Source organism: Cyprinus carpio, chromosome B22, assembly GCF_018340385.1.
Source record: "Cyprinus carpio isolate SPL01 chromosome B22, ASM1834038v1, whole genome shotgun sequence".
NCBI lineage: Eukaryota > Metazoa > Chordata > Actinopteri > Cypriniformes > Cyprinidae > Cyprinus > Cyprinus carpio.
Genome location: NC_056618.1, coordinates 33,676,868 through 33,703,805, shown reverse-complemented (window position 1 = coordinate 33,703,805; position 26,938 = coordinate 33,676,868). Strand labels below are relative to the sequence as shown.

The 26,938-nt window shown below is 38.4% G+C and overlaps 1 protein-coding gene across 9 annotated transcripts in view; it reads left to right on the top strand.

The window, feature by feature from the left end:
* Positions 1-16,884, top strand: part of LOC109047425 (ephrin type-B receptor 3-like) — a 48,295-nt gene extending 31,411 nt beyond the window's left edge. The window contains exons 4-16 of one of the 9 annotated variants that reach the window (XM_042749664.1): positions 2,878-3,033; positions 3,744-4,079; positions 5,725-5,849; positions 6,233-6,395; positions 6,576-6,684; positions 7,635-7,687; positions 7,798-7,920; positions 8,951-9,198; positions 10,009-10,224; positions 10,319-10,468; positions 10,554-10,747; positions 12,447-12,602; positions 13,948-16,884. In XM_042749664.1, coding sequence (XP_042605598.1) covers positions 2,878-3,033; positions 3,744-4,079; positions 5,725-5,849; positions 6,233-6,395; positions 6,576-6,684; positions 7,635-7,687; positions 7,798-7,920; positions 8,951-9,198; positions 10,009-10,224; positions 10,319-10,468; positions 10,554-10,747; positions 12,447-12,602; positions 13,948-14,056 — 2,138 coding nt within the window. In that variant the 3' untranslated portion in view covers positions 14,057-16,884. Of the gene's footprint in view, positions 1-2,877; positions 3,034-3,743; positions 4,080-5,724; positions 5,862-6,232; positions 6,396-6,575; positions 6,685-7,634; positions 7,688-7,785; positions 8,008-8,950; positions 9,199-10,008; positions 10,225-10,318; positions 10,469-10,553; positions 10,748-12,446; positions 12,603-13,947 lie in introns of all 9 variants that reach the window. The other 8 variants (XM_042749662.1, XM_042749659.1, XM_042749663.1 and 5 more) reach the window with 8 other exon arrangements.
* The last annotated feature ends 10,054 nt before the right edge of the window (positions 16,885-26,938 follow it).

Genomic DNA, 26,938 nt, shown 5'->3' with positions numbered 1-26,938 from the left:
CTGACAGTCAAGGCACCAGAAGTGAAAGGTCACAAAGAGACAGTTGGTTCCAGCACATTAAAAGAAGTACAAAGACAGAGCCACTGAACAGTGAACCTCTGGGGTAAAGAACTAAACTGAACAGCAAATCGTCTGTGTATAGAGAAAAGAAGATTATTTGTGGTGTATGAGGTAATAATAACTGTTATGATTGTTCATACAGAGGGTTGGAGATTTACACAAACGCTTAAACCTGAGTATTAATAGTGTGTAGTTCGCCCTACACAGTTTGTGCACAGCACATACATAAATGCTGCTTTAAACTGTATACTACTAATTATTACGAAGCAATTTACTTACAATTTCCAGCTGTTAGGGTTAAGGTTAGAATTAGGGCTAGGGTTAGGGATGATAATCTTGAATATGACTTGGGGTCGGCACATTTTAACTTGAGATGGTAAGAAATAGTATAATAATATAAATAGTATTGCAACTCCTTGGCAATCTAACACAAAACCCTAGTAAACACATTGTACCCTAACAAGTTAGGAATCACATAGCAATGCCATACCAACCATTTAAAACACTTAGCATAATTAAAGCAAGTTTTGCATCACTTTTTTTTAATGAAAATATATGTAGTTATCAAATAAATAAATAAAGGACTTTTTATACTACTGCCATGTTGATATCAAACGTGCGTATACCTGTAGGGGAAAGTGGGCGGTCCTTTGGAAATCTGCTGCCTGATGTACAGTTAAAAACTTATTTGTTTGCTTATGGTGGCTCAAGGTGAAACCCCTGGCAGCTGTGCCCTGATAAAATGTTGTCTAATCAAGCCAACCAGAAACTAAAGGAGGGATAAATCTCTCTGTCACCTCTCTCTTGCCCGCTTTCATCTGAAGGCCCATTGGTCTAATTAATACCCTGCCAGAGCACAGTTAGGACATTCACATGAATATTAATCGACAAGACCCTTTTTTCCCCTTAGCGCTCCATATTTCCCCTATCCGTTCTTTCTCCTCGCTTTCAATTTCACCACAAATTCTAATCACTCCCTTAAGTCCTATGTTCTGCTCTCAGTGAGAGAGGGAGAGAGCAAAGAAGGTTTGGGCAATAGAGTGTGAGCAATAGACTGTACTAGAGAAAGCGTACAAGTAAGAGAAAAAGAAATCCACAGGATTTGCATTTCCTTTGCTTTCTTTCACCTCTCCTCTCTCTCGCTCTGTCAGGAGAGCTGCTAGAGGAAGGATGAGGATGAAAGGAAAGGGCTGACTTCTTACCTTCTTGGAAGCGATTAATCAGCACTTTAAACCCTTCAGAAAACAGCCTGCGTTTTTTGAAGGGGAATTTCAAGCAGTCTTTCATGGGGGCTAGAACTAGATGGTCTCATTTGTCTCCCCAAGATTTTGGTTGAAATATGTGCATCTGAAATGCGAGGCGAAACACTGAGGACTCATTAATCTCCAAACAGATACGTTATGTGCGATAAACCCAAACTCACAAGGCCTACACTCTTTCATGAACTGTTTTCTATGTTCTTTCTTCTATCTCTGACCTCCCCTGATAAATGGTTAAACAAAAAAGCGCCAAAGTTAACAGTATCCCTGCACTAATGAACCCTTTTGTCAATATTGCACATTTTGCGATAGGGAACTTGGAAGGTGACCTCAGGAACATCATCCGTGTTGTCCAGAAACCAGATCTTTTTTTTTTTTTTTTTTTTAAATAGCGACTGGTTGTTATTTGCTGTTTCTTGGGGAAGGTGTGGCCTAGTGGTTAGAGAGTTTGACTCCTAACCCTAAGGTTGCGGGTTTGAGTCTTGGGCCGGCAATACCATGACTGAGGTGCCCTTGAGCAAGGCACTGAACCCCCAACTGCTTCCTGGGCGCCGCAGCATAAATGGCTGCCCACTGCTCCGGGTGTGTGTTCACGGTGTGTGTGTGTGCACTGTTGTGTGTGTGCACTTTGGATGGGTTAAATGCAGAGCACCAGTTCTGAGAATGGGTCACCATACTTGGCTGTATGTTACGTCACTTTTTCACTTTAAGCCTTACAGATAAAACAGCTTGGTAGGTTGGGAACTGTCGTCATACTCCTTTCCTTGTTTGTTATAAACATAAAACTGACTCCTTGATCAGTTAAGTGACATTTTGTGCAGGCATATCACACTGGCATTGTGTGCCAGGAGAGCACCTCTGCTTTTATCATAGATGTAAATACAATGTGTGTGTACACAATCTCTGTAAATGGTGTCAGAGCTCCACAAAGGCCAAAGACCTGTGAATGACACACTAATCTATGTATTCATAAGATAACAGCTCACACTTTCCCTTGCAGTCTTTAATATGCTTTGTTTGTCTTAGATGAACACTTCCTGCAGTATCACATTGACATTCCCTGTGTTTGAGTATTGATTGAAGGAGTTCATTTCGAAAAGTGCTCTTGTTGGGAACTAACAGGCATGTGTTTGTAATTGAAGTTGACGGTTAGCATATGCACATGGGGTTTATTCAAGGCCAGGGTATGTTGTTGGAACTCGTCTAGTCATGAGGGGGTTATTTCCCTGGAGGAAAACAACAGCAAATTAACGGTGCCAAACAAATACGTAAGCAAGAACCTGTGCGCCTTCATATTTTACAATGCCAAGATGGAAAGGATTAGACTGCATACTGTGGGCGAGGAAAACAAAAGAAAGAAACTAAATTAAGGCAAGCAGAGCTCACAAAATGCAAATTGGCAAAAGGAAATTGCTATTGATTTTGCTGCTGAATGCAATGAAAAGTTATGTAGATGGAAGCATACACCGAAAATGAGTAGCAAAAAAAGTAAATATGCTGTTATAGCTATGAGTTTCTATCTCTGACAGTTGAAGCAAACAACTCTTTCTCTCTTTAGCTTGCAGTCCGGGCACCTTTAAGTCGAAGCAGGGTGAAGGGTTCTGCTCCCCGTGTCCACCCAACAGCCGGACAAGTTCTGGAGCTGCCAGCATCTGTTCCTGCAGGACCGGCTACTATCGGGCGGACAATGACTCTCCTGACTCAGGATGCACCAGTGAGTAATGTCCTCGAATAAACGGCCATTTCACCCGTCATGAACTTATCTAAACATAAGGAGTGTTGTTTATTTGCCATGTTCTCTGCTCTCAAAAGCCACATTGATCAAAACACCCTATGTACGTTCATATGTTCATCCATATGTAAAGCAATTCCTCTTCCCAACACACAGAAGACTACTGGGATTGTTTCGAAACATTTCCCTTTCTCCTGTTTTATCTGTTGTAAGTTCTGTTCTGCTTGTGTTCATTGTCAGCACTCTGAACAGATACATGCAAAAAAGGTTTTCCCAAGTGAACACCACAGCTATTTCTAGCCATTTTTGATGTTAAAATGAACAGCACAAGTGGGAAAAAACAAGGTTTTGCTTAATTTTAGTTACAAGAAAGCACTTACTTTGCATTAAGTGTATTTGAAGCCCCATTTGACCAATTTTATTAAAATTTCCTGCTTTAAAAAAAAAAACATTTTAAACTAGCTTAATTTGGTCTGATGGTCTTAGCAGCTTACCGGGTTGGTTTCCTCTGCTCAGGCGCTGCTTAGTTTGGAAGTTTTGTTGGGGTTTAGGGAACTGAATTCAATTGGTCAGCCAAACCAGCTTTGTGGCTTAAACTAGCTGAACACCAGCTTTTTGCTAACGGACCTGCTGGGAAAGCAACTAACCAAGGTTAAACATGCTAACACGACAAAAATATGTTATTTTTGCAGCCGTGCCCTCAGCTCCACGCAGCGTTATCTCCAGTGTAAATGAGACGTCTCTTGTACTTGAGTGGAGCGAGCCACGTGACCAAGGTGGAAGGGAGGACCTTCTCTACAACGTCATCTGTAAGAAATGTCTGCCTGAACGTGGAACCTGCACACGATGTGATGACAACGTGGATATCTCTCCCCGCCACCTTGGGCTTACTGAGAGACATGTGACGGTCAGAAACCTTCAGGCTCACACCCAGTACAGCTTTGAGATTCAAGCCGTCAATGGAGTCTCCAACAAGAGTCCGTATACACCACAGTTTGCCTCTGTTAACATCACCACCAACCAGGCTGGTGAGTTCAGTGATTTCTTTCCATTTCAAGCTGTTACCATTTGTCATGGTCCAAGCTGTTTTAGTTCTAGAGACTCCAACAGGTTTTTCTTCACATGCTCTAGTTTGAAATAATGAAGTGTAATGGCCTCTCTTAAGATTTTTCCAACCCACGGCACTCTACCCAAAGAGCTCAGCCCACAGAATGCATCGATGCCAGAGAGCTGTGCTATGATGCTCAGTAGCAAAGCTAAGCTACTCTAGGCTAGAGTGTGCTGGGTTAGTGAGATGTGGAGATGCATTAACCTTGTGAAAAAGCCACTTTATTGTGAAGTTTTGAATTGACACTGTACTTCTCAGGAGAGTTATGCATATGCAGAACCCTTTCTTTAGCAGTCTATGCTAGCTCTCAGGTCCAAGAATGCCTCTGTTTGCTCTCAGGGATTAACCGCAGGCATTGTCATATAACCCGGGCAGTTGTTGCACATGAGTCAATCCCGGGGTGACATGCACATCCACACAGCAGCCCACCCCCATGGTTCCAAAAATTCAGGAGGGTCTGTGATCAGATTATCTCCCAGGACTGTGCTTGAATATTCATCCGCCTTTTAAGACAAAAAATAAATATGGGCCATCAGCTCAAGGGACGTCATGGTTACTTCCACTGTCTCCTCAAGATGAGGCCCCTTAATCCTGGGGTGAAAGTAAGCAAGCAGGTGCCCAGGGAGCATTGTCTTCAGGGTGAGGCTTTGCTGAGCAAGGCCTGTGTTAGGAGGTTGATGGTGTTGGGTTGGGGGAGAGTGAGCTTTTGGGGGAGGTGGACAAAGAGACAGACAGAATAATAAAGAGCTACTAGGGAAAGGATCAAAGAACCGGACCTGGGGATTAAAACACTTTTAACAAAGATTGAGTGAGGGAGAAAGAGACAGAGGCAAGAAAGTAGGGGATGTTGAGTGCTACTGTAGTGTGTGAACAGAACTTGATAACATCAGAAACTGGAGACGGCAACATCAGGTCTGAGGACAAATGGGGACGGTACAGATTATGTAAAGCTAGGTGCGAAGATAAGGAATGAGCTATGGAAGAAATTGTGTTAATACGAATATATGCGTGAAAAAAGCCCAGGTTACGTTTATTCCTAAAAACAAACAATAGATTATGTCTTGCATAAAGACAGTGTTAAAGGATATGAAAATGACATTTGAAAATTAAGTTAAAGAGAGCACAACTTACACTAACATGATGCAAAAATACTTAATTTAAATAATACATCTTTTTCACACAAAGAAAGTGCATAATTGTCAAAAAAAGAGAGATTATGGAAGACAGACAGTAAGAAGTCGTCATGGGTCATAACAAAAGAACATAGGGAGTGGACAAAGGGGTGTGCACTCATACATATATTTGCATGTGTTTGTAGGTTGTGTGGACTGGATGTGACAGATACTAAGCCTTCCGGTTTGTCTGTCATGGTAGTTTTCACAAGAGACTTTATCCATTCTGTCTGTGCAGTTTGAGAGGCTGGGGCCCCGAAAGGACCAAAGACTAATAGCTGTCTGATGCTTACACATCAGAGCAGCTTTTTGATAATCCTGAATGTGAGCATGCTCTAAATGTGAAAAAAAACCTTTCATTAAGATAGGATTTCTCTCATTTTCCCTACACAGCTCCCTCTGCAGTTCCTACTGTCCACCTGATGGGGGCCTCAGCCAACACCATGAGTCTTTCCTGGCTCCCCCCAGAAAAACCAAATGGCATCATCTTGGATTACGAGATTAAATACCATGAGAAGGTAAGAGCCAGTGTAAGTCAATGAAGCGAAGGGCATTCAATCACAATTGCACCACTGTCATCCTCTGCTCTATACATAATCGTTCATCCTGACAACAGCATCAGCCCTTCCTCTCTCTCTCTCTCTCTCTCTCTCTCTCGTACCCTAACACACCTCCCTAACTCCTTCCATGATTCATCCCTTCTTTTGAACCCTGATACTGCAAGGAAGTTGGAGCTTGGCAGGGATGGAGGCAGGAGGATTTGCATAGAGGAGAAGAAAGGGCCAGACATATCTGCTTCGTGTTTGATGTGTTGTACTGACAGATTAAACCAGAGCTGCCAGACGCTTGCTTTTGGGTGCTGGCTGGTTTCATATGGCTTGTTTTATCACTGTTCCCACAGGACCAGGGAGAAGCTATTGCCCACACCATGACAGCCCAGCGTAGCTCGGCACGCATTGAGGGTTTGAAGCCAGGCACACCGTATGTTGTGCAGGTTCGAGCCCGAACGGTGGCAGGCTATGGCCGCTACAGCAGCCCTACTGACTTTAGCACCAACCACCAGGGTATGTAAAACAGCCTATGTTATCACATAAAAAACATTTTCTTTCAAAGCCTATCAAGGAATTGTGCGAATCTAAGAGTATAAATACCTCTCATAGAAAAAGAAAAGCTATAAATAGATCTGAGAAATACGATTCTCTTGAATGCATCCCATGATATCTCTCTTTGTGCCTCTCACACAGCCGATGCAGACAAGACTCTACAGGAGCAGTTACCTCTCATTGTGGGGTCTCTGACAGCAGGGCTGGTCTTCATCATTGTTGTTGTGGTTATTGCCATTGTCTGCCTCAGGTAAATGGTTAAATTTTCACTTACCTTAATGACATTAGAAGTCAAAGTATACCTATGAAACATCAGAAGGTTTTGAGTGCATACGCAATTTTAACTGCCCACAATGCTTCCTTAGAACCTGACAATCTGACAATTAATGAAAGCAGTTAATGAAAGCAGTTTGAGAAGCAGATTCATTCTGGGTTGTCAGTTATTTTGGAAATTTGTACTTGGTAAATTGTAGCCAGCGGTCTCAAATGTGCATGTGCCCTACATTGGAATTCCGCAGTGTCCCGATGATCGTTGGCACTGGCACTCTCCATCTTGTGGCCACCTTCCCATTTCCACAGTTGAGGGCAAGGCAGCTGTGTATTTAAAGCCTTATCAAGCAAAAATTCTAAATTTGCACTCTTTTTGGTTCTAATCAGCACAGTGTGTCTCAGTATCTTAACTTGTCTGCGATTGAAAAAAATGTAGGCCTTGGCATATTCCGGAACTGAATTTGAATTGGAAATGAGATACAAATCACCAGCGGGTATTATTGGCCCGGTTACTAGTTAGACAACAAAGGGATTGCATTAATATGTACTAGAGGGGGGTTGGGTTTGTTGAAATTGCATTGCATTTAATGGACTTATAGTGGAAAAAGTGTGAAGGAAGGAATTAAGAGACAGGAGAGAATTAAACAATGTGGCAGTAAAGATCCCTTAATATGTAACTGAAGCAAGACAACCAAGGCTTCTACTGTTGTTCTTAGCTGTCTTTATTCAGATTTGACTTCTGTCATGAAGTGACAAGGGTCTCTTGTGGCTGATTCTGTTGTGTTCTTAATTTTCATATTATTCTCGTTCTTTAATCGACCTCAATTTATATCCCTAAAGGGGCTGGCAGGGGAAAAATGCATATTTTCCTACATTAAAAAAGGAAATCATCAACCTTTTGTAACTGACTGCATTGTCTTTGGTTCACAGGAAGCAACGCAATGGCTCAGAATCAGAGTACACAGAAAAACTGCAACAATACAGTAAGTCTCTACAGAATTTACTTGCCATCTGATGACTAACAGTGCTATAAATATTGTGTATTATAACAGTGTGATTCATACGGCTATTCGCACTATTGAATCCCCTATAGTCACTCCAGGGATGAAGGTCTACATTGACCCATTCACCTACGAGGACCCGAATGAGGCCATCCGCGAGTTTGCCAAAGAGATTGACGTTTCCTGTGTGAAAATCGAGGAAGTCATTGGCGCAGGTAACCAACAACACAAGCTCCTGAGCAACAGGGGGAAGACAGCTAGGCACACCCAGGCCATACCTTTAGAGGACTTCACACCAAGCGGTACTTCAATCAAATCATCCCGCTCCAAAAACCAAACCCTAAGCACCTTACCAACATCTCTAACAGCTTTACTTACAAAATGGAGCTTCTGAGGTTATCTTCAGAGCTAACTATAGAGCTACCATTCCTGCTAACTTACCAAGCCTGTCCTGAGCCTGATGATATCTACCGGACAATTAAATGTCCTCTTGACCCTGTGACCTGTTAACTTCTCCGTCCATGGTGCTCCTTCCTGCCCTTGAGACCACTCCCCTTTGTTTAGGAAATGTTCTACATCTTAACATTAGCAGTTCTGCTTCTAAAAGCCAAAAACAAAGAGAAGTAGGATTCTGGATTAGTATGACTTGTAGCCATGTTGAAATGAGTTGAAGAGCCCCATCTCAGACTCCAAAAAACGAGGCTTTTAACATCTAACGCTGCTACCTGAACTTGTTGTTTCCTAGCTTTGTCTAAAGTGATGAACCCCTACCATGTCCTCCCTTGATCCCTTTGTTTCTCTTGCACTTGCTTACACATTGGCATAGACTGCAGACGCAAGCCGTCCAATCCTCCCAAGCTTCTGTCCCCACCTACTTTCCATATTTCTACCATCACTCCCTCCAGCCCCTAGCATTCTCTGATTGTACCCTTTACCCCTTCCTCTGTTGCCTTACTTTTCCCATTTCCTCTTTGGTACCCCAACCCCCAACAACCCTCCAAGACCTTTTCCTATTGAAGCATTGCTGATCTCACCCTACCCCTTCCCTCGCCCCCTGGATACACTCCAGTAGCATCACCTTTAGCCCTGGCTTCTCTTGCTGTCTCCCCCCGCTTCCCCCTGGCTCCTTGATTCTAACCAGTAACTTTCCCTCTCCCCTTTCTCTCCCACACTCCTTCACTCTTCCCTCTCCTCTCTCCACTCCACCCTTTCTTCCTCTCTCTCGTCTGTCCACTACCTATGTAGGAGAGTTTGGAGAGGTGTGCCGTGGCCGTCTGAAACTCCCTGGACGGCGTGAGATCATTGTGGCCATCAAGACTCTGAAGGCAGGCTACACGGAACGTCAAAGAAGAGATTTCCTGAGTGAGGCCAGCATCATGGGCCAGTTCGATCATCCTAATATTATCCGCCTGGAAGGGGTGGTGACGAAGAGTAGGCCAGTCATGATTGTCACTGAATTCATGGAGAACGGAGCGCTGGATTCCTTTCTTCGGGTTAGAGATGCTTACCACTATAAAATTAATTTTTTATGTTTTTTATTTTTAGTTTGATGCCTGGATTCTTGTTATGTATGGAAATGCAAGTAATACTTAAAGCACCGGTCTCAAATTCCTGGAGGGACACAGCTCTGCACAGTTTTGCTCCAACCCTAATCAAACACACCTGATCCAGTTAATCAAGGTCTTCAGGATCACCAGAAACTTCCAAGCAGGTGTGAGTTGGAGCTAAACTCTGCAGACCCTTACGAAAAAGAAGTTTATTCAAGTGTGCTATTAGTATACTTCTTTTAAACTAAAAATAGGAAAGTATGCTTTTAGTTTACTTTTTATGTACTTCTTAGAAATATACTTAAAATGACATTTAAGTATACTTGACTTATACTTACAAAAAGTCTAAATATACTTGAACTATACTTAAGTATACTTAATAAAATAAACTTGAAGTATACTACTTTTTGGTAAGGGGAGCCATGGCCCTCCAGGAATTGAGTTTGAGACCCCTGACTTAAAAAGTGATCTACTTCATGAAACAAATACCATCATTGTTGCAGTCTAGCATACATTTTAGCCCCCCATTAGTTTTCTAAAAGAGATATTCTTTCTAAAAAGAGATGTTCTCACCTGTCCCCTTGAAAAACATCCTAAACTTTCTAAACAGCGATGACAAATAGCGTAGCTGCTGGCTGTGACTTTGAGAGATGAATCATCTGGCTGATGAGTCACATCCTGGAAAGTTAAAAACACTTAGACAGCAGACATTTTTGTTATAAATGGGTCTGTGATTTTTCCCACTCTCCCCAACAGTTAAATGATGGACAGTTCACAGTCATTCAGCTCGTCGGTATGTTGAGAGGCATTGCAGCTGGCATGAAATATCTGTCCGACATGAACTACGTGCACCGTGATTTGGCTGCCCGTAACATTCTGGTCAACAGCAACCTGGTGTGTAAGGTTTCCGATTTTGGCCTTTCTCGTTTCTTGGAGGATGATGCCACCGACCCCACCTACACCAGCTCATTGGTCAGCATTCAAGTCTTTTTCCATTAATATTAATATAACAATGTCCAGCTTCCATTTGAGATTAAAAAAACATTGTATGCTCTTGTATCTGTAGGGAGGAAAGATCCCTATTCGCTGGACAGCACCAGAGGCTATTGCTTATAGGAAGTTCACCTCAGCCAGTGACGTCTGGAGCTATGGCATTGTGATGTGGGAAGTGATGTCGTATGGCGAGCGCCCATACTGGGACATGAGCAACCAAGATGTAAGTTTCCTCTCTAGATTACCTCTGTTCAACTTATTTTGAGGGTAAACTAACACCAAACAATAATAATATTTTTCATCAACAGGTGATAAATGCAGTCGAGCAGGACTACCGACTGCCCCCACCTATGGACTGCCCTACTGCCTTGCATCAACTCATGCTTGACTGCTGGGTAAAAGAAAGAAACTTGAGACCCAAGTTCTCCCAGATCGTCAATACCTTGGACAAACTTATTCGCAATGCCGCCAGCCTTAAGGTGGTCACCAGCACACATTCTGGGTAAGGGCATATATGGACATATCAGTATGTTAGTTAACATGTTGCATCTCCTTAACTAACCAAACAAACTTGTTCAATCATTTTAAATTCAGAATTAGGCCAAAGTTACAGAGGCATTTGAATTAAGAGCCTAATGATTACAGATAATTTTCAATTGACAAACAATATTGTAAGCTGAGGCACATTATGGAAATTAAGAGGACCTTCAGTCAATAAAACATTCAGTTTAATTGCACCATCACAGGGCTATCGATTGTTTTGCCTGAGATGTATGTTCTGGTCCACACGTACTAGAGCCTTTTCTGTTTGAGATATTTAATTACTTCAGCTGCCTTCCAGATGAAGTCACTATATAACAGAATTTTGCTTATTGAGCGGCATTTTTGCACAGATTTGATTGTTTCAGTTAGCTACACAGTAATTGTTAGCCAAAAGCTTCAGGAAGATTTTGACCCACCATGGGGAGCCTGCCTCTAGGCTCTAGGTCCTGGAGGAGGGCCTCTAACAACCAGGAAACAGTGGGAGACACTTTGTCTACTCTGCAATGATCAGAGGATAAAGGAAGAATCATTAGTTAATGTAATTCAGAGATGGGAATAATTTTAATTAGCAAGTAACGAGATTTTAAAAGGGTCAATGGAGAGTTGGCCTGCCTGCTGAGTCTAATGAAAGACTGAGAGATGGGCTCCTGTTGTTGCAACATTTGATGCTCTGTGTACTATCTTCAGTGATCAATTCCTTAACTAAACTAAGGAGAGTTTAATTAGTTAATAGTTGCGCTCAATGCTGAGTTAAGGGTAGTTTAGTTATGCATTTGTTCTTTTAGTTTCCTCCTACAGTTTCCCTGTCTCGCACTTAAAGTCAATGTCCTTAAGATGTGAGAGCCAGACCAGCTCTAACAATGCCCCATTAAGAAAAGCTGCCTTCCAGGTTAATGACCACAAACCCTTCAGCCCTAAAGGCAGGAGCTTATTAAAAAAACACTCTTCCCATCCATCTACAGACCTTGTCCTCAATAGAGCCTCTGTTCCTTTCTTATTAACTTTTTTCTTATGCTTTTAATTGTTAATTAATCTAATGCCATCAAAAGACAGCTAGGTTCAGCAGAGCAGAGAGCTTGCAGACAGAAGTGCCTTTGCTCTCAAACTTTGCCTCCCTATCCCCACAGTCCAGACCTCACTGTTAGTTATGAAGACCCCAGTCTGGTCATAGATCATGTCTGGTCTCTGTTGGTTTTGTCTGATTTAATTTAAGCTGGCTGCTTTTATGCATGACATTAAATTTAGTCGCGCTACAGTGCAAGAAGGATCTTTTTGGGTGTGTGCAGGCAAAGGTGATTTAACTACAAGAAATGTTTCTTTTGGACTAATAAAGGAGGTGGTCAACCTACTTGTATAAATCAAGTCATGCATAAGCGTGATTTTTGTGGAGTTAATGTAGAATTGGAGCATGCCAAGAATCGATACATCTTAAGTCCAGACATTTGCTGCTTCATGTGGACCCACACCCACAGCATCATTGCAGTTCTCTCTGGTGGGCCCCTGCACGTCTCCAGCCAGTAAGCCACAGTGGCAGGTTCAGGCCCTACAGGCCAGGAGAGGTGGTGGGGGTTTGGGGGTGAGGTTTCGGTGGTGGAGGCCTAGCGTGACCTAACCCTCTCTCTCTCTCTTTTTATCTCCACTCCTCTCTTTCTCTGTAGGGCCTCCCAGCCGCTCCTCGACCGCTGTGTGCCTGACTACACCACCTTCACCACTGTGGGCGACTGGCTGGATGCCATCAAGATGAGCCGCTACCGAGACAACTTCCTTAATGCTGGCTTTGCTTCTTTTGACTTGGTGGCCCAGATGACTGCAGAGTGAGTGTCCAGTTCATTTGCTGGATTGCTCGTCTTTGTTTTGGTGGTCTCACATTAGTTCGAATTCAAGGCACTGTGCACTTGTGCAACTTCTAATTGTTCCGAAGAAAAAAAAAATAAGTAAGGGTAGTTTCATGATGCTTGTGGTGTGGACCAATTGTGTAGAATCGAATTCTGGTTCGGACCAAGCAACCTAAAACAGAATTGTAACAGGAAATTAAAGAGACAATAAGGCAATTCAGTATTTTAGTGATCAGAACGGGGCGAGTTTTTAAGCATGCGATTATTCCCCTCTTCTCGCTTTAATTTATTGCAGCATTTCATCCTCAGAAAATGTCATGAGCAAAGTATCTTACAAAGGTCACATTCTAGAAAAGAAATCCATGATTTGTCGCTATGTTAAATGCCTAGACAGATGTGAAGAGAGCAGTTGGGATCAAATAAACTAATAAAGAAAACAATTATAAATTCATCACGCCCATTAAAGTGTAATAAAGGATGGAGGCAGGGGTAATTTGTTTCAATTTGGCAACTTGACAGGTGGACCAGTCGGTGGTTTTCTCGTGCTCTTAATGACTAGTAATTCTCCTAATGGGCTCCATTTACTATCATTTTATCCAACACTGTTGGCTTGATGGGAACAACAGAGGAAAAAGAGAGAAAACACTTTTACATTGTGTGAAATTACTCTGCTAATGTCGTGCGATTGTAGAGATGAGAAGGGCAGACAGACTGGGGGCCGCCACAGGGCGCTTGCTCCCTGACAACGTCCTCTTTGCTTATCAGAAGGTGAAAGAAAAAAAAGAGTAAATGACAACAGTCTGCACTAGCTTTTAGCTACACGTGTTGCTATGTAAACTAAAACCTCATGAAGGGATTAGATTACCTCAGCCAGTGAAACAACAGGAAGCATTTTTATCATAAAGCCCGTGTAACCTTTACACCACACTCATTCTAAAGTATAATGACTTGTCTGTTGTGCAGTGAAATATTATTCCAAGTCACGTCTGTGGTTACACTAATAGCACTTTCTTCAGGTGAAATCTGACATCTGGTAGCCTTAGGTGCAAACCCTTGCAAATGATTGACCAGCGTTTGAACTATCTCCAGTTTGAGAACTGGCTTTGCACCACAAACTTGTCTCAGTTGAGTAGCCAAAGGGTGGGGTTGTTCTATTTGCTCAACCTAGCGAAAATTTGCTAACGGATTTGCTCACCTGGCTACATTCCCATGGGATTTTATCGCTTCAGTAACATCAATTCTGTCCTCTCTTTTAGGAAACCACTGCATTATTTATTGTATAACAGTGGCAATAAGCAATTTTTCCTCTTGTTGTTTTCTACAGAGACCTGTTACGGATAGGTGTAACATTAGCCGGCCACCAAAAGAAGATTCTCGGCAGCATTCAAGACATGAGACTGCAAATGAACCAAACGCTGCCCGTCCAGGTCTGAGATGGGGGCGGAACTGTTCTAAAGCGAACTAACAGACGACCCCAGATCATCTCCACTAATCAGATGAAACTGGCTCGCAGTGCCTCGGACAACTTTTTCTTTTCCATTTTCCTGTTTTCCTGTAACGACTGCATTATTTTACACACGACAGGATTAGATAAGATTGTTTTGTACTTATTTTTAAGAACGGAGAGGAAAGCCTATATCCCATGCATGCCTCACGAGGCTCCGGCACGGGGTTGGCGATTGCATGCGTGCGTGTGGTATTTTCTTTCGTGAGGCTGGCTGGGAAGCCTCCCATAATGCATTTCTTCCTGAAACTGACTCTGAGGGACGGACTCTCCCGGATGGACATTGCTTATGGAAGAGATACTCCTCTATTAGTACACATAACTTGAATATAAAAAGACAAAAAACTAGACGTGAATATAAATTCATGAAGCGTGTGGACACAAATGCGCAGAAATCCCTCCATTGCTAGCAGATGTTCTATTGTGCGTGTGATGTTGTGCTTATTCCCCATCTTCATATTGAAGGTGTTTTATTTAAGGGCACATGCCTCAAACAGACAGGAGGGAGAGGCACAGCCGAGGGCAAAAGATCACGGATGTCGCAGGACCGGATTTGAGGAAGTTGCATTTGTCCACCAGGTTTAAACTGACAAAAGGACTTCTTAGAATATACCTGGTGAACTCAGGATGCTATCATAGTTTCAAATAATGGATTCTCAGCTGTGTTTTCACAATTTCAATCGATGTTTTCTTTTATTCTCTTCTGTTGTTTCCCCTCAACCTGTTTAGTTTCTGTTCCACGATGAGTTGACATTTAACTAGTAATCAGTCACTATATCAGGATTCTTTAGCAGTTAGAAAAGAAAAGGACTGTGATAACCTGTACTACACTGCAAAAATTTATTTTTATTTTTTTATCTTTAAATCAGTAAATTTGTCTTTTTCCAGGACAAATATCGCAACATTCTTGAAACAAGATCATTTTGAGAAGTAAAATTGCACAATATATTAAACCTTGCTTTCAGAGAATATATCTTTAAACATGTTTTCTTTGTCAAATTCTTAAGCATAAATCTAACAAAATTTGCAAAGTTTTATGCTTTAGACGTAAAATAAGTCAAATTAATGTAGTTTTGCTTAATACATTTTCATCTTGTTTTGAGAATGTTGACAAAATACTGATTTAATATATATATATATATATATATATATATATATATATATATATATATATATATATATATATATATATATAATTTTTTTTTTTCAGTGTAAAAATCACTGGCCATCTCTACAATGAGTGAGTGAGTGTGTGTAATGTCAGTATGACTATGTTGTAGTGTGTGTGTGCTTCTGTGTGTGTATGTGTATAAAGCAAAGGCAGAGTATAAAGATTATGCACATATTCTGTACATGAACGTTTCAGTTGTGTTCCCCAGCGGAGCACCAATGCATGAAAGGATTTGTGACAAGGAGCTCCAGTTATATGTAATTCAATAATATTATGTGGAGAGATAACAATTTATTGTTTATTTTAGGATTTTATTTAGAGGCCAAAAGGAACGATTCATTTATTTAAAGATCTGATATAAATTTGAATGCTGACGTTCAAAAAACAAAAACATGGTAAAGAAAGTTTTGGAATGCCGTCGTGATAAAAAAAAAAAAAAAATGCAGAGGAAGTGTATTGAAATTGGTTTAAGAGAAATGAATAGAAGTGTTGAACATCTCATCAATGTTGGGCAGATCCCTAGTAAATCTTTTCAATACTAAAGCTAAGCCTTTCCGTCACCACCACAAAGAGAAACTGTTAGTACCAATTGTAAAGCTCACTCACCAAGCGTTTTGTTCATTTCTCGCAATAATATTTCGGAATTACAGGATTTTCGGGGGCGTTTTCAAATGAGATCTTGAACCACAATAGTAATTTACGATAATGCTATGAGGTAGGCAGGATACCTTGTACTTCCTGAAACTGTTGGGTTGTCTTCCACATTATTTATCCTTCACCTCTTTTTCTTGCGCGTATGCTTGATGAAAAACTGCACCGCAGACTCCATGTGCTTGGGCCCGTCATCAGGGCCTGCCAGTCTGATTAAGACTGGCAGAAACAGATGACCGACTCATGATTATTTGCCTTCAGTTCTTGAATGGATTCTGTTCTGGTCTGCTCTGATTAGTTTCCCCCTCGCCAAACACGAAAGATGTAAAATATGCAAAACAGTAGCATTTTTGATGGGTTAAGAAGCCAGTACAGGATGTTCTTTTAACCAAACTCTCTATCTAGACTAGTTTCAGTGCTTATATACTGCACTATGGGAAACGGTACTGCATATATTCTGCACAGTACTCCTCTGTTTGTGGTTTTGTTTCATTGCTAATTTGACAGTTACAAGAGCTCCATGTAATATAACACGCTAAAGCGATTTATCCTTTTTCTTAAACGACAGATCTTGATGTATATGAACCCTGTTCCTTAAAGTTCCTAACTTACAGAGTCGTTTGGGAACTAAACGTAGCTGCTTTTGTCACATTCAACATGTCTGATGGTATATTCTATCATAACTGGATTTTAGTGTGTGTATGTTTGTACGTATGACTGTATTTGGTGCTATTGTCATTGTTTTTTAATCGAAGCAGTTTCAGAACATAACTTGCATGATTTTGGTTCAATAACTCTGTGCCAATGGTCGCTCTCTATCTCAGACTCTCTCTCTCTCTCTCTTTCCTCCACTCCTCTCTGTGATAGTTTTCCTGAGTTTTGAAGTTACTCTTTTTATAGTAAGAATCAAGCAAAAAAAAAAAAAAAGTTTTTTTTTTCTTTCCAAGCAGTCTTCTCATCACATCACAAATCACTGACGTGCAAAAGCGAAATGTCTGCTGAGTGCTGTACTTATATTGAGAGAAGCAAGATACATTTCAAGACTTTTTTTTCTTGTTCTTTTTGTTTTGTTTTGGAAAGCATTGAGATGTATTTAATGGTGAAGACAAAAAACAGCGATTAAATAATGCATTCTTGTAGAAATATTTTTAAAAAAACAAACCCTCAATCAAATAAATTAATTAAAAAACACCCGCTTTCTGCCTTATTATTTTTTTTTTACTACGCCTTTTTTTAACAAAAATTTACAGTTTCAGTTGTCAATTGTCAATTGTTGTCCTTTCTCAGACATGTTGGGGCCACAAATGCTTGCTTAATTGAAAAGCCTGAGGATTTTTAAGACCGTCCTCCTCCTCTATAAAACATTCTGGCCTGTATTTGAGTAGGGAAAGCTTTGATCTTTAAAGTTCAGGGCACCTGCCTTGCAGATACGGACTGTGAGAAAGTATGTGCTGTTCATACTGATCTGGACTTTACAAAATGGAGGTTCTTCAGGGTCAGGTATAACTGCAGATATATTGGCCTTGATGTTTTATTACGTCCATTTTTATTGTTTATCTATGCAATATGTGGTTTTACAGCCTTCGTATGCTTAACACTAGTAACTATAGTGGGGTTTATTATTAACATTTTAAAATGTGAAATGGCCTCCAGGTATTCATACACTTATGAATACCCCTTCCCCCCCAAATATCAAATATAATTTCTGTAAAGCAAGTTTTTTGGGAAGTTGGATCACATGGTATTTTATAATTCAACTGACTAATTGGTTTTTAACACATGGCTATTGGGGTCTCCAGGGGTCCTCTGGGATATCATTGCTTGTTTTACATTTTTTGTTTTCTGTGTTATGTATTTTTGTGCATGTGTTTTATTTGATTTGTGTCTTGTTTTGTTGTGTTTGTGTTTTTAATTATTATTATTAATATTATTATTTAGTTATGTTTTTTTTTCCAGTTAGTTTCTTTTCATTTTGTGGTTTGTTTATATTTCTGCGAGTTGGTTTTATTTTTATTTTTTTATTTATATTTTTATTTTTTCATCTTGTTGATAGTTATGCATGCTGGTGTTGTGTTTTTTGTTTTTGTTTTGTTTCTTTTTTATTTGTTTATATCTCTACATATTGTTTTGTGTTTTTTGTTGCTTTGTTTTGTTTTGTGTTTTTATATTTCTGCATGTTGGTTTTGTTTTTTCCTGTTGTTTTGTTTTGTATTTCTGCTTGTTGGTTGAACTATACAATTTAACAGACACAAATATGACTGTAAAACATTGATGAGCATTAAGCAAAAGTTAAAACACCGAAATTAATGCATTTTGGTTTGTTTTTTAATTAAGACCGAAAAAAAAATCCATGCCATTGATTTAGATAACAAACATCACAACAATTATGACATTAAACAACAAATTATGTGGTGTATGCAGACAAATTATAGTGCAAGCTTGATTCTAGCTCTTGGGAAAGGAAAATTAGGAATATACAAACAATTTCTTTGCGTTTGCGTACCTAGGCCTGTGCAGGAGCCTTTCTCTCATTCTCTTGTTGTCAAGCATCTGTGTGCTGTTGCATGCTTCCTTCAAGACTGCAGCGATATGCTCAGAGGTCCTTAAAAGGAGGATTACTTGTTTGTTGCCTGCACAGAATGGAGAGCAGGAGAGAGAGAATACAAAGGAAATCTTACCACACCAAACCCCATCTGCAACTATTCCTTGGCCGTGCCAGATAATAGATTCAGTTAAGCAAGCCCTGACAGATATTATGGGGCAGGAATGTGATGACACAGTGCTTGTATTGTGTGCTATCTCTTGATTTGCAATGGCAACCAGTCGCTGTCAGTCTCTGCGGTGAGAGCCGTGACATTACAGTGGCTAGCATGCATACAAGAGCTGTTGTCAGATTGGAAAGGGAAACAGAGGTGCTTCTAGATGGGGTAACCGCACATCCTATTCGGTAAATGTTTTGACAACAGCAGACGTGAAAACTTCTTTTGACAAAGAGATAGCGTTTGCACTAATTTATGTGCTTACAGATCAGTATTGCTTTGCATTTGCATCGTTTCAACAGTTTCTTTGCTAAAGCAATCCTCACTATTATTATCAGAAGCAATCACACATGCTATTTCACTTTTTGGGTGTACTTTCCTTTTGAGAAATTCTTTACAGTAATTCAAAGGTGTTTTTTTTTTTTTTTTTTGCAACTGGGATTTAAAAGCTTATATTTTAATAATTGAACATCACATTGACATATTTATGGTTCTCTGATTTGAGATTGGATTTCTGATTTTGAATGGACAAATGGCATGCAGGTGAAAATATTAAGAGAAAAAAAAAGCTGTCCAAACCTGCCTGGCACTACGTGAAAAAGTAATTGTCCCCTAAATCTAATCACTGGTTATGTCACCTTTGGCAGCAACAACTGCAATCAAGCATTTGCGATAACTGGCAATGAGTCTTTCACATCACTGTGGAGGAATTTTGGCCCACTCTTCTTTGCAGAATTGTTTAATTTCAGCCACATTGGAGGGTTTGAGAGCATGAATGGGCTGTTTAAGGTCATGCCACAACATCTCAATCGAACTTAAGTCCGGACTTTGACTTGGCCATTCCAAACCCTTAATTTTGTTTTTCATTCGGCCATTCGGTGGTGGGCTTGCTGCTGTGTTTGGGATCATTGTCCTGCTACATAATCCAAGTGCGCTTGAGCTTGAGGTCACAAACTGACGGCAGGACATTCTCCTTCAGGATTTTCTGATAGAGTGCAGAATTCATGGTTTCCTTAATTATGGCAAGTCAAGCAGCCCCAGACCATCACAATACCTCCACCATGTTTGACTGTTGCTATAATGTTCTTTTTATGAAAAACTGTATTGGTTTTACACCAGATGTAATGGGACACATATCTTCCAAAAAGTTTTGTTTTATCAGTCCACAGAATATTTTTTGGCAAATGTGAGACGAGACTTTGTGTTCTTTTTGGTCAGCAGTGGCTTTTACCTTGGAACTCTCCCATGGATGCTTTTTTTTTTTTTGCCCAGTCTCTTTCTTATTGTTGAATCATGAACACTGACCTTAACTGAGGCAAGTGAGGCATGCAGTTCTTTAGTTGTTGTTCTGGGTTCTTTTATGACCTCCTGGATGAGTCGTCGTCGCGCTCTTGGAGTAATTTTGGTAGGCCGGCCACTGTTCCAAGTTTTGCCCATTTGTGGATAATGGCTCTGACCATGGTTCGCTGGAGTCCCAAAGCCTTACACCATATCTAAACCAGATGCGACAGTTGTCGTGCTGTGCCGCAGCAGCTAAAGTCTGTCTACACTGGACGTGACGAAGTGACGATTGAAAATCGTTTGAAATTTGTGTCAATACATCATAAACAGAATGCAGCAGCAGTTTTCCAGTGTAAAGAGCATCACTGATTATAATGAGTTCTATAGTATTTTGTCACGCCGCGCGGCTCACGTCCGGTGTAGATATGGTGTTAGAAATGGCTTCATAACCCTTTCCCAACTGATACATGTCAACTATATTGTTTCTCATCTGTTCTTGAGTTTCTTTAGAGAGCGGCATGATGTGTTGCTCTTTAAGCATGCTTCACTTTGTCAGACAGCTTCTATTTAAGTGATTTCTTGATTCAACAGATCTGGCAGTAACCAGGTCTGGGTGTGGCTAGTGAAATTCAACTCAGCTTAATGTGGTTAATCACAGTTCTTTCATGATTTAACAGGAGGGGCAATTCACGTATGGCCAGGTAGGTTCGGACAGCTTTTTTTCCCCTTAATAAATTAAATCTTTAAAAACTTCATTTTGTATTTACTTGCATTATCTTTGTGTAATATTACATTTATTCGATGATCTGAATCTTTTAAGTGTGACAATTATACAAAAAAATACAAAAACGGGAAGGGGCAAAAACTTTTTCACGGCACTGTAAACACACACACACACATTATTATTATTATGATTATTAATAATAATAATAATAATAATAATAATGTAATTATTATTAATTATCATTATTATTATTTTACAATTATGTGTTTCGTTTTATTTAATTTTTTATGATTTTACAAACAAACAAACAAACTGCATATAAACACATTAAATACACAAGCAACAAATGTCATAAAATGTATATATAAAACAACATATATATATATATATATATATATATATATATATATATATATATATATATATATACACACACACACACACACACACACACACACGCGCACACGCACACACACATGCACATGCATGTATAAAACAAACAAACAACAACACAAAAAGAAATAAATAAATATTTCCCAGAATCCTATGTGCCAATCTCAGTGGCAACTGAAGAAAAAAAAAGAAAAGAAAAAAGAAATGGTTGAAGAGATAAAAATGTTGATCATATTTATATATTTATTTTGCATATTTAATTTAATGCTAATAAGTATCAATACAATAACTTTTATAGTGACTCTACTTGTGTTTGCTGTTTTTATGCTAATTAGAGAACTGTGTTGTTATCTTAGCAGCATGCTAACATCAAACTCTCTCGTGCACATTACGATATTTTTGAACGAGAACCTACAAAATGATTATAAGATGTATTAAAATGCTTTTTTGAATACATGGTGATGCATTACGTCAACCTCCATAATGCATTATACATGCAGGCTTCACAGACAGCACTGACTATTTTAATAGACCGAGCTTTACCCAGCGTGCTTTGATGAATACTGTGCCCCGTGTTTTGGTTAAAGAAATGATCAGTACAGCCTCAGAACATACAGAAAGTACAGAGAGAGAGCGCAGCCTTCCACCTCCCTCCCGGCAAAGCCTTTCTATGTGTTCTTTTCTCTTATTCCCATTAGTTTCACCTCGTTCTCCACCCACTCCTCTCCCTCTCACCCTGTTTCTATCCTCGCCCATCTCCTCCGCACTAATCCCTTTTTTCTTTCTCTCGCTCGGTGCAGAGGTTCGGCTAATTGGTCACGTCTGTGCCGTGACACGGGGACCTGACATAATTGTTGGACAAATAGTGTGCCGTTTAGCATCAGGCCTGTCTCGGCTAAGCAACATGCAGACAGCAACTGACTGGAAACGCTAATTACAGGCCCAGCGCCACAACATTTAATTGGAAGAGGGTTCCCATAAGAATGGGGGTGTTTGTGTGCTCATGTGTGCAGTTCAGAGGAGCTGACAGCAGACTGTGTTCACAGCTGAGGCCGATGCCAAAACTGGGCAGAAAATACACGCTGCTCCTTAAGGGAAATTAATACACAAGCATGACATATCTGTGTCAGTACAGTTTTAAGTGTTTTTCCAGTGGTCATCTGTTGGATGGTCGCAAATCATAGGTCTTATTATGTTGTGCTTTGTTTTGTGTTTTAGATATTTTGTTTTGTTTATTTTATTTGTTGTGTTTTGTTTTGTTTTCCGTTAGTTTGTTTTACTTATTCTTTATTTTATTATTTTTCTTCATTTTTTTTACTATGTTGTTTTAATATTATTATTTATTTATTTATTATTTGTTGTTTTTATTCTTTGTCTTGTGTTTTTTTATTATGTTGTTGTTTTTATTATTTATTCATTTATTTGTTGTGTTTTGTTTTACTTTTTTTTCTGGTTTATTTTGTGTGGTGTTGTGTTTTTTTTTAAGTGGTGTTTTGTTTTACATTGTGCTATGTTTTTATTGTTTTATTTGTGTTGTGTGGTGCTTTAATTTTATTGTTTTGTTTTGCTTGTTTTATTTTTTGTATGTTTTTGTTTAGTTGGTTTGACTTGTTTTGTTTTGTATTTGTTTTGAGCTGTTTTTAAGTGTTGTGCTTTAATTGTAAAAAAAAAAATTCTTGTTGTGTTTTGTATTGTTTGTTTTGTTTGATTGTTTTTCGTTTTGTATTTGTTTTGTTTTTTATTTGTTTTAAGCTGTTTTTAAGTGTTGTGCTTTAATTTAAAAAAAAGTTTTTTTGTTGTTGGGTTTTGTATCGTTTGTTGTGTTTGATTGTTTTTAGTTTTGTATTTGTTTTGTTATTTGTTGTGTTTGGTTTAATTTTATTGTGTTTTATTTAAACTATTTTTTTTTTATTTGTTTAAACTCATTGTTCAAGTTTGTGTTTCAATTACTTATTTTTATTTACTTATTTTTGTCTGTGTTGTGTTGTTTTATGTGTGTGTGTGTGTGTGTGTGTGTGTGTGTGTGTTTAATTTGCTGTGTTGTGTTTTGATTTGCTTGTTTGGTGTTTTTTATTTGATGTGTTATGCTTTGTTTGACTTGCTTTTTGTTTTATTTTCAGTTTGTTTTGTTTTTATATGTTGTAATAGGTTCAGTTTTATTGTGCTTTGTTTTGTTTTTGTGTGTTTTGTTTTGTATTGCGTAATTTCATTTTTTTTTACTTGTTTTGTGTTTAATTTGTGTTGTTTTGTTTATCTTTTTGTGTTTTGTTTTTGTTTGATTTGTTGTGCTGTTTTGTTTTAATCATTTTGTTTTTTATTTGTTGTGTCGTCACTTGTGTTTCATTTACTTGTTTTGTTGTGTTGTGTTTTGTTTAGTTTTTCTGTTTGGTTTTACTGTTTTACTTTACTGTGTGTGTGTGTGTGTGTGTGTGTGTGTGTGTGTGTGTGTGTGTGTGTGTGTGTGTGTTGTGGCTCCTGTTGAAGACAAAAATGTGTTAAAAAGTTAAAACATCAAAACATTGTTTACATTTATTTTAGAATTGAGACAAAAAAGTGGCATGTCTATTGCATTAAGTATCAAAACAATTGGTGCAAACAAACAAATTATGCTAGAGCCTTTCCCAACAACCAGCATCAAACTTGCGCTTGTAAGAAAATGAGGCAAAAACAAAAACTATTTCTTTGTCTTTTTCATAACATTAACTGTGTCTACAGAGGCCAAGATCTGGCAGAAAATGCATGCTGTTCCATAAGGGAAATTAATACACAAGTATGACATATCTGTGCCATTAAAGGTTTTAATTGTTTTTCCAGTGGTCATCTGTTGAACAGTCACAAATCATAGGTCTTATTATGCACCATTTCATATAGTGTTTCATTATGATTTCTGACTGCATCCTGATACTACAACCGCAATCTTACCAGGGGACTAATAAAACCTGTTTTATTAATTCTCGTCATGTCTTCAGTTCTGTATTTACAGTGATTAATGAGCTCGAATATGTATTTTGGAGTACTGCACGCTTCCTGTTGATTTAATCTAAGTTAAATTGCAGAAGGTGTTGGTGACATAACATTGTCTTCTGGTTTCCCATGTCACGGAGTGTACAAAGTCGAATAACAGGGCTTTAGCTTAGAAGGGGTTGCTAGAAGCGAGGCTTTTCTCCATTTTGACTCCACCGTACTTTCCCAACCACGTCAAGACGGATTATCCCATTCCAACCTCCAGCCCCCAAAAGAAATGCTGTTCGCCTTGACTGATCCATCCAAAATGGCAGCCTGCAATGACAGTGGCCCAACAAGCAGGTCTTTGTTGAGATCTTTGAGCACAGCTGCGCACGCCAGACTGGATTAGTTCACCATGCACTGTCTGTGTCATAACTCAAACAATAAATGAATTATCATCTACCGTAAAGTCTCAGATTTGTCAAGCAGCCTGTGTTGTGGTATTATGAAGTGCAAGAGTACACAAGAAGGATGAATTTGTTGCTGGTGAGATAACAATTACAAATATGTTGTTATTTCACAAATGTATCCTCCCAGGCTTTAAAGGTTTTAGTTTAAGTATTTAGAAACACTGCAAGCTATTAACAAAGCGTAATCAACTACCTAACTACACTTAACAATAGTTTTATTAAATAAACTTTAAAAGTTTAAAAAGAAACAAACAAATATGTAAGTTGAGGTTATGTAAGGTTTTTTTATGTCATGAATACTAAAATAAATGTACTGCTAGTATACTTGTAAGTGTACTATTTTAATATTTCTACTAAATTGGCCTACTTTTTAGTTTATAAATGCATATTTTTAAAAGCAAGCTATTTTACATTTTGTACTTGTTTTTACTGTGTAGTGCTGTACTTCAGACTTATTCTGAAGAGTTTATATTTACCATGTCAAGTTGTTAATGTTTTGCTACATAGTAATAGACTAATTATTAATATATATATATATATATATATATATATATATATATATATATATATATATATATATATATATATATATATATATATATATTATATATATATATATATATATTTGTGTGTGTGTGTGTGTGTGTGTGTGTATATCAGCCAAATATTTCTCTGATTCTATGTGGGTGTGCACAGACAATATTTTTACTCCAACCTATTCCACCCCAAAACTGACTTATTATAAACTTATAATTATGAACAGATGTTGTAGTACCTCGAAAAAGCCAAAAATGTGTGCACAAAGTATTTAATAGGCACCTCTACTGAGAGATAAAACTTGAAAGAGTTAAAAATAGCACTGAAAGTATTGAAAGACTAAGCTATAAGTATATTATGATGCAAGTATACCCAGAATATTAAATGATAATTTTACCTATATTTTGAAAAAGATATTTTGTTTTTTTCTTTTTACTTCAACACATTTCTTAAGTGCTGGCTGTGGTGTGTTAATTTTTAAGACAAGCTCATGTACTTGAACATTCAGTTCCTTTGATGTCTATGTGAGGAATTCATTTAATACTCGATACCTTGAACTTGTAATCGTAATGTTCTTCTCAGCTATGAAGACCTCCATCTTCGTGTTTTGATGAAAATGAACAGCTCAGACACCGGACCAGCACAGTGAAAGATGACCTTGAGATATGTGGGAACGTGCCGTCTTGTTTTTTTTTGTTTTTTTTTGTGCGTGGAAAAGGTTAGCCCGAGAAAGTCCAGTTAGCGTCTGACATCTCATTAACCGAGCGTTGATATTTATCAGTCTCGATCAAATTTGCGGCAGACATGCTGTGATTATTCCCCAGCGACCACAGCGTCCCCTCACCTGTCCTTGAAGCCAGAGACCACCATACTTGAAGTATATTAAAATACTGAAAAATAAAGGCTAAATATACAGCTAAAGTAGTCCTAAAAAATAAACCATATAATAATTAAAATGTGTCACATTTAAAAGTCAGAATAAAATAATACATTCATATTAAATATAATAAAAATGACATATTTTACAAAAGTTACAAATTTATAGCATCCTAACATTTAAATATAAATATAATTGTGCTGAGGACACCTGCATTTTTCCTTATATACATTTATAATTATTATTATTATTATTATTAACAACAACAACAACAAACAGCAACTGTTGTTGTTATTATTATTATTCACACTTATTCTGAAGGATTTATATTTTTAGATGTCAAGTTATAAAATTTTTGCAACATTTGTAACTGAGCAATATTTAATCAAATTTAATTCAATATTTTTTTATATTTTACTCCCTGTGAGACAGTTAAAAATAATAATGATTTATATTAGTATAACATTTTTTTTCTTGTTTTCTTGTTTCATGTATTATATTATATTATATTATATTATATTATATTATATATGTTTGATTTATTATTATTATTATTATTATTATTATTATGTTGTTGTTATTCTACTGTTTTTCTACTGTAATTTATGAACAAAGTTGGTTACTTTAATACTGTATATGTATGACATGAACCTCCTTTTAATGTAGGATATAGTTTCAGTTTTTTTTTTCATATTGTACTCTAATATCCACAATATTACTTTACTTTCTTTCAATATTACACCTACAAGAAAAATAATACACACATTACGTTATCCTAAAAAAAGGGGTTAGAACAGTAGCGCTCAAAGCCAGTTACTTTGAAAGCGTAACTCAACAGTGGAAAGCATTGATTATTAGCTAAAATTATATTATTAGCGACAAACTAATCAGCAAGTTGTGGTATTTTCTAACCGTGTATTAAGTATAATTATTAATAAGTGCTAAACAGACCTGCTGTGACCAGGTGGCCCAACTAGCACAGCCTCTGGTGATTTTTTGTTT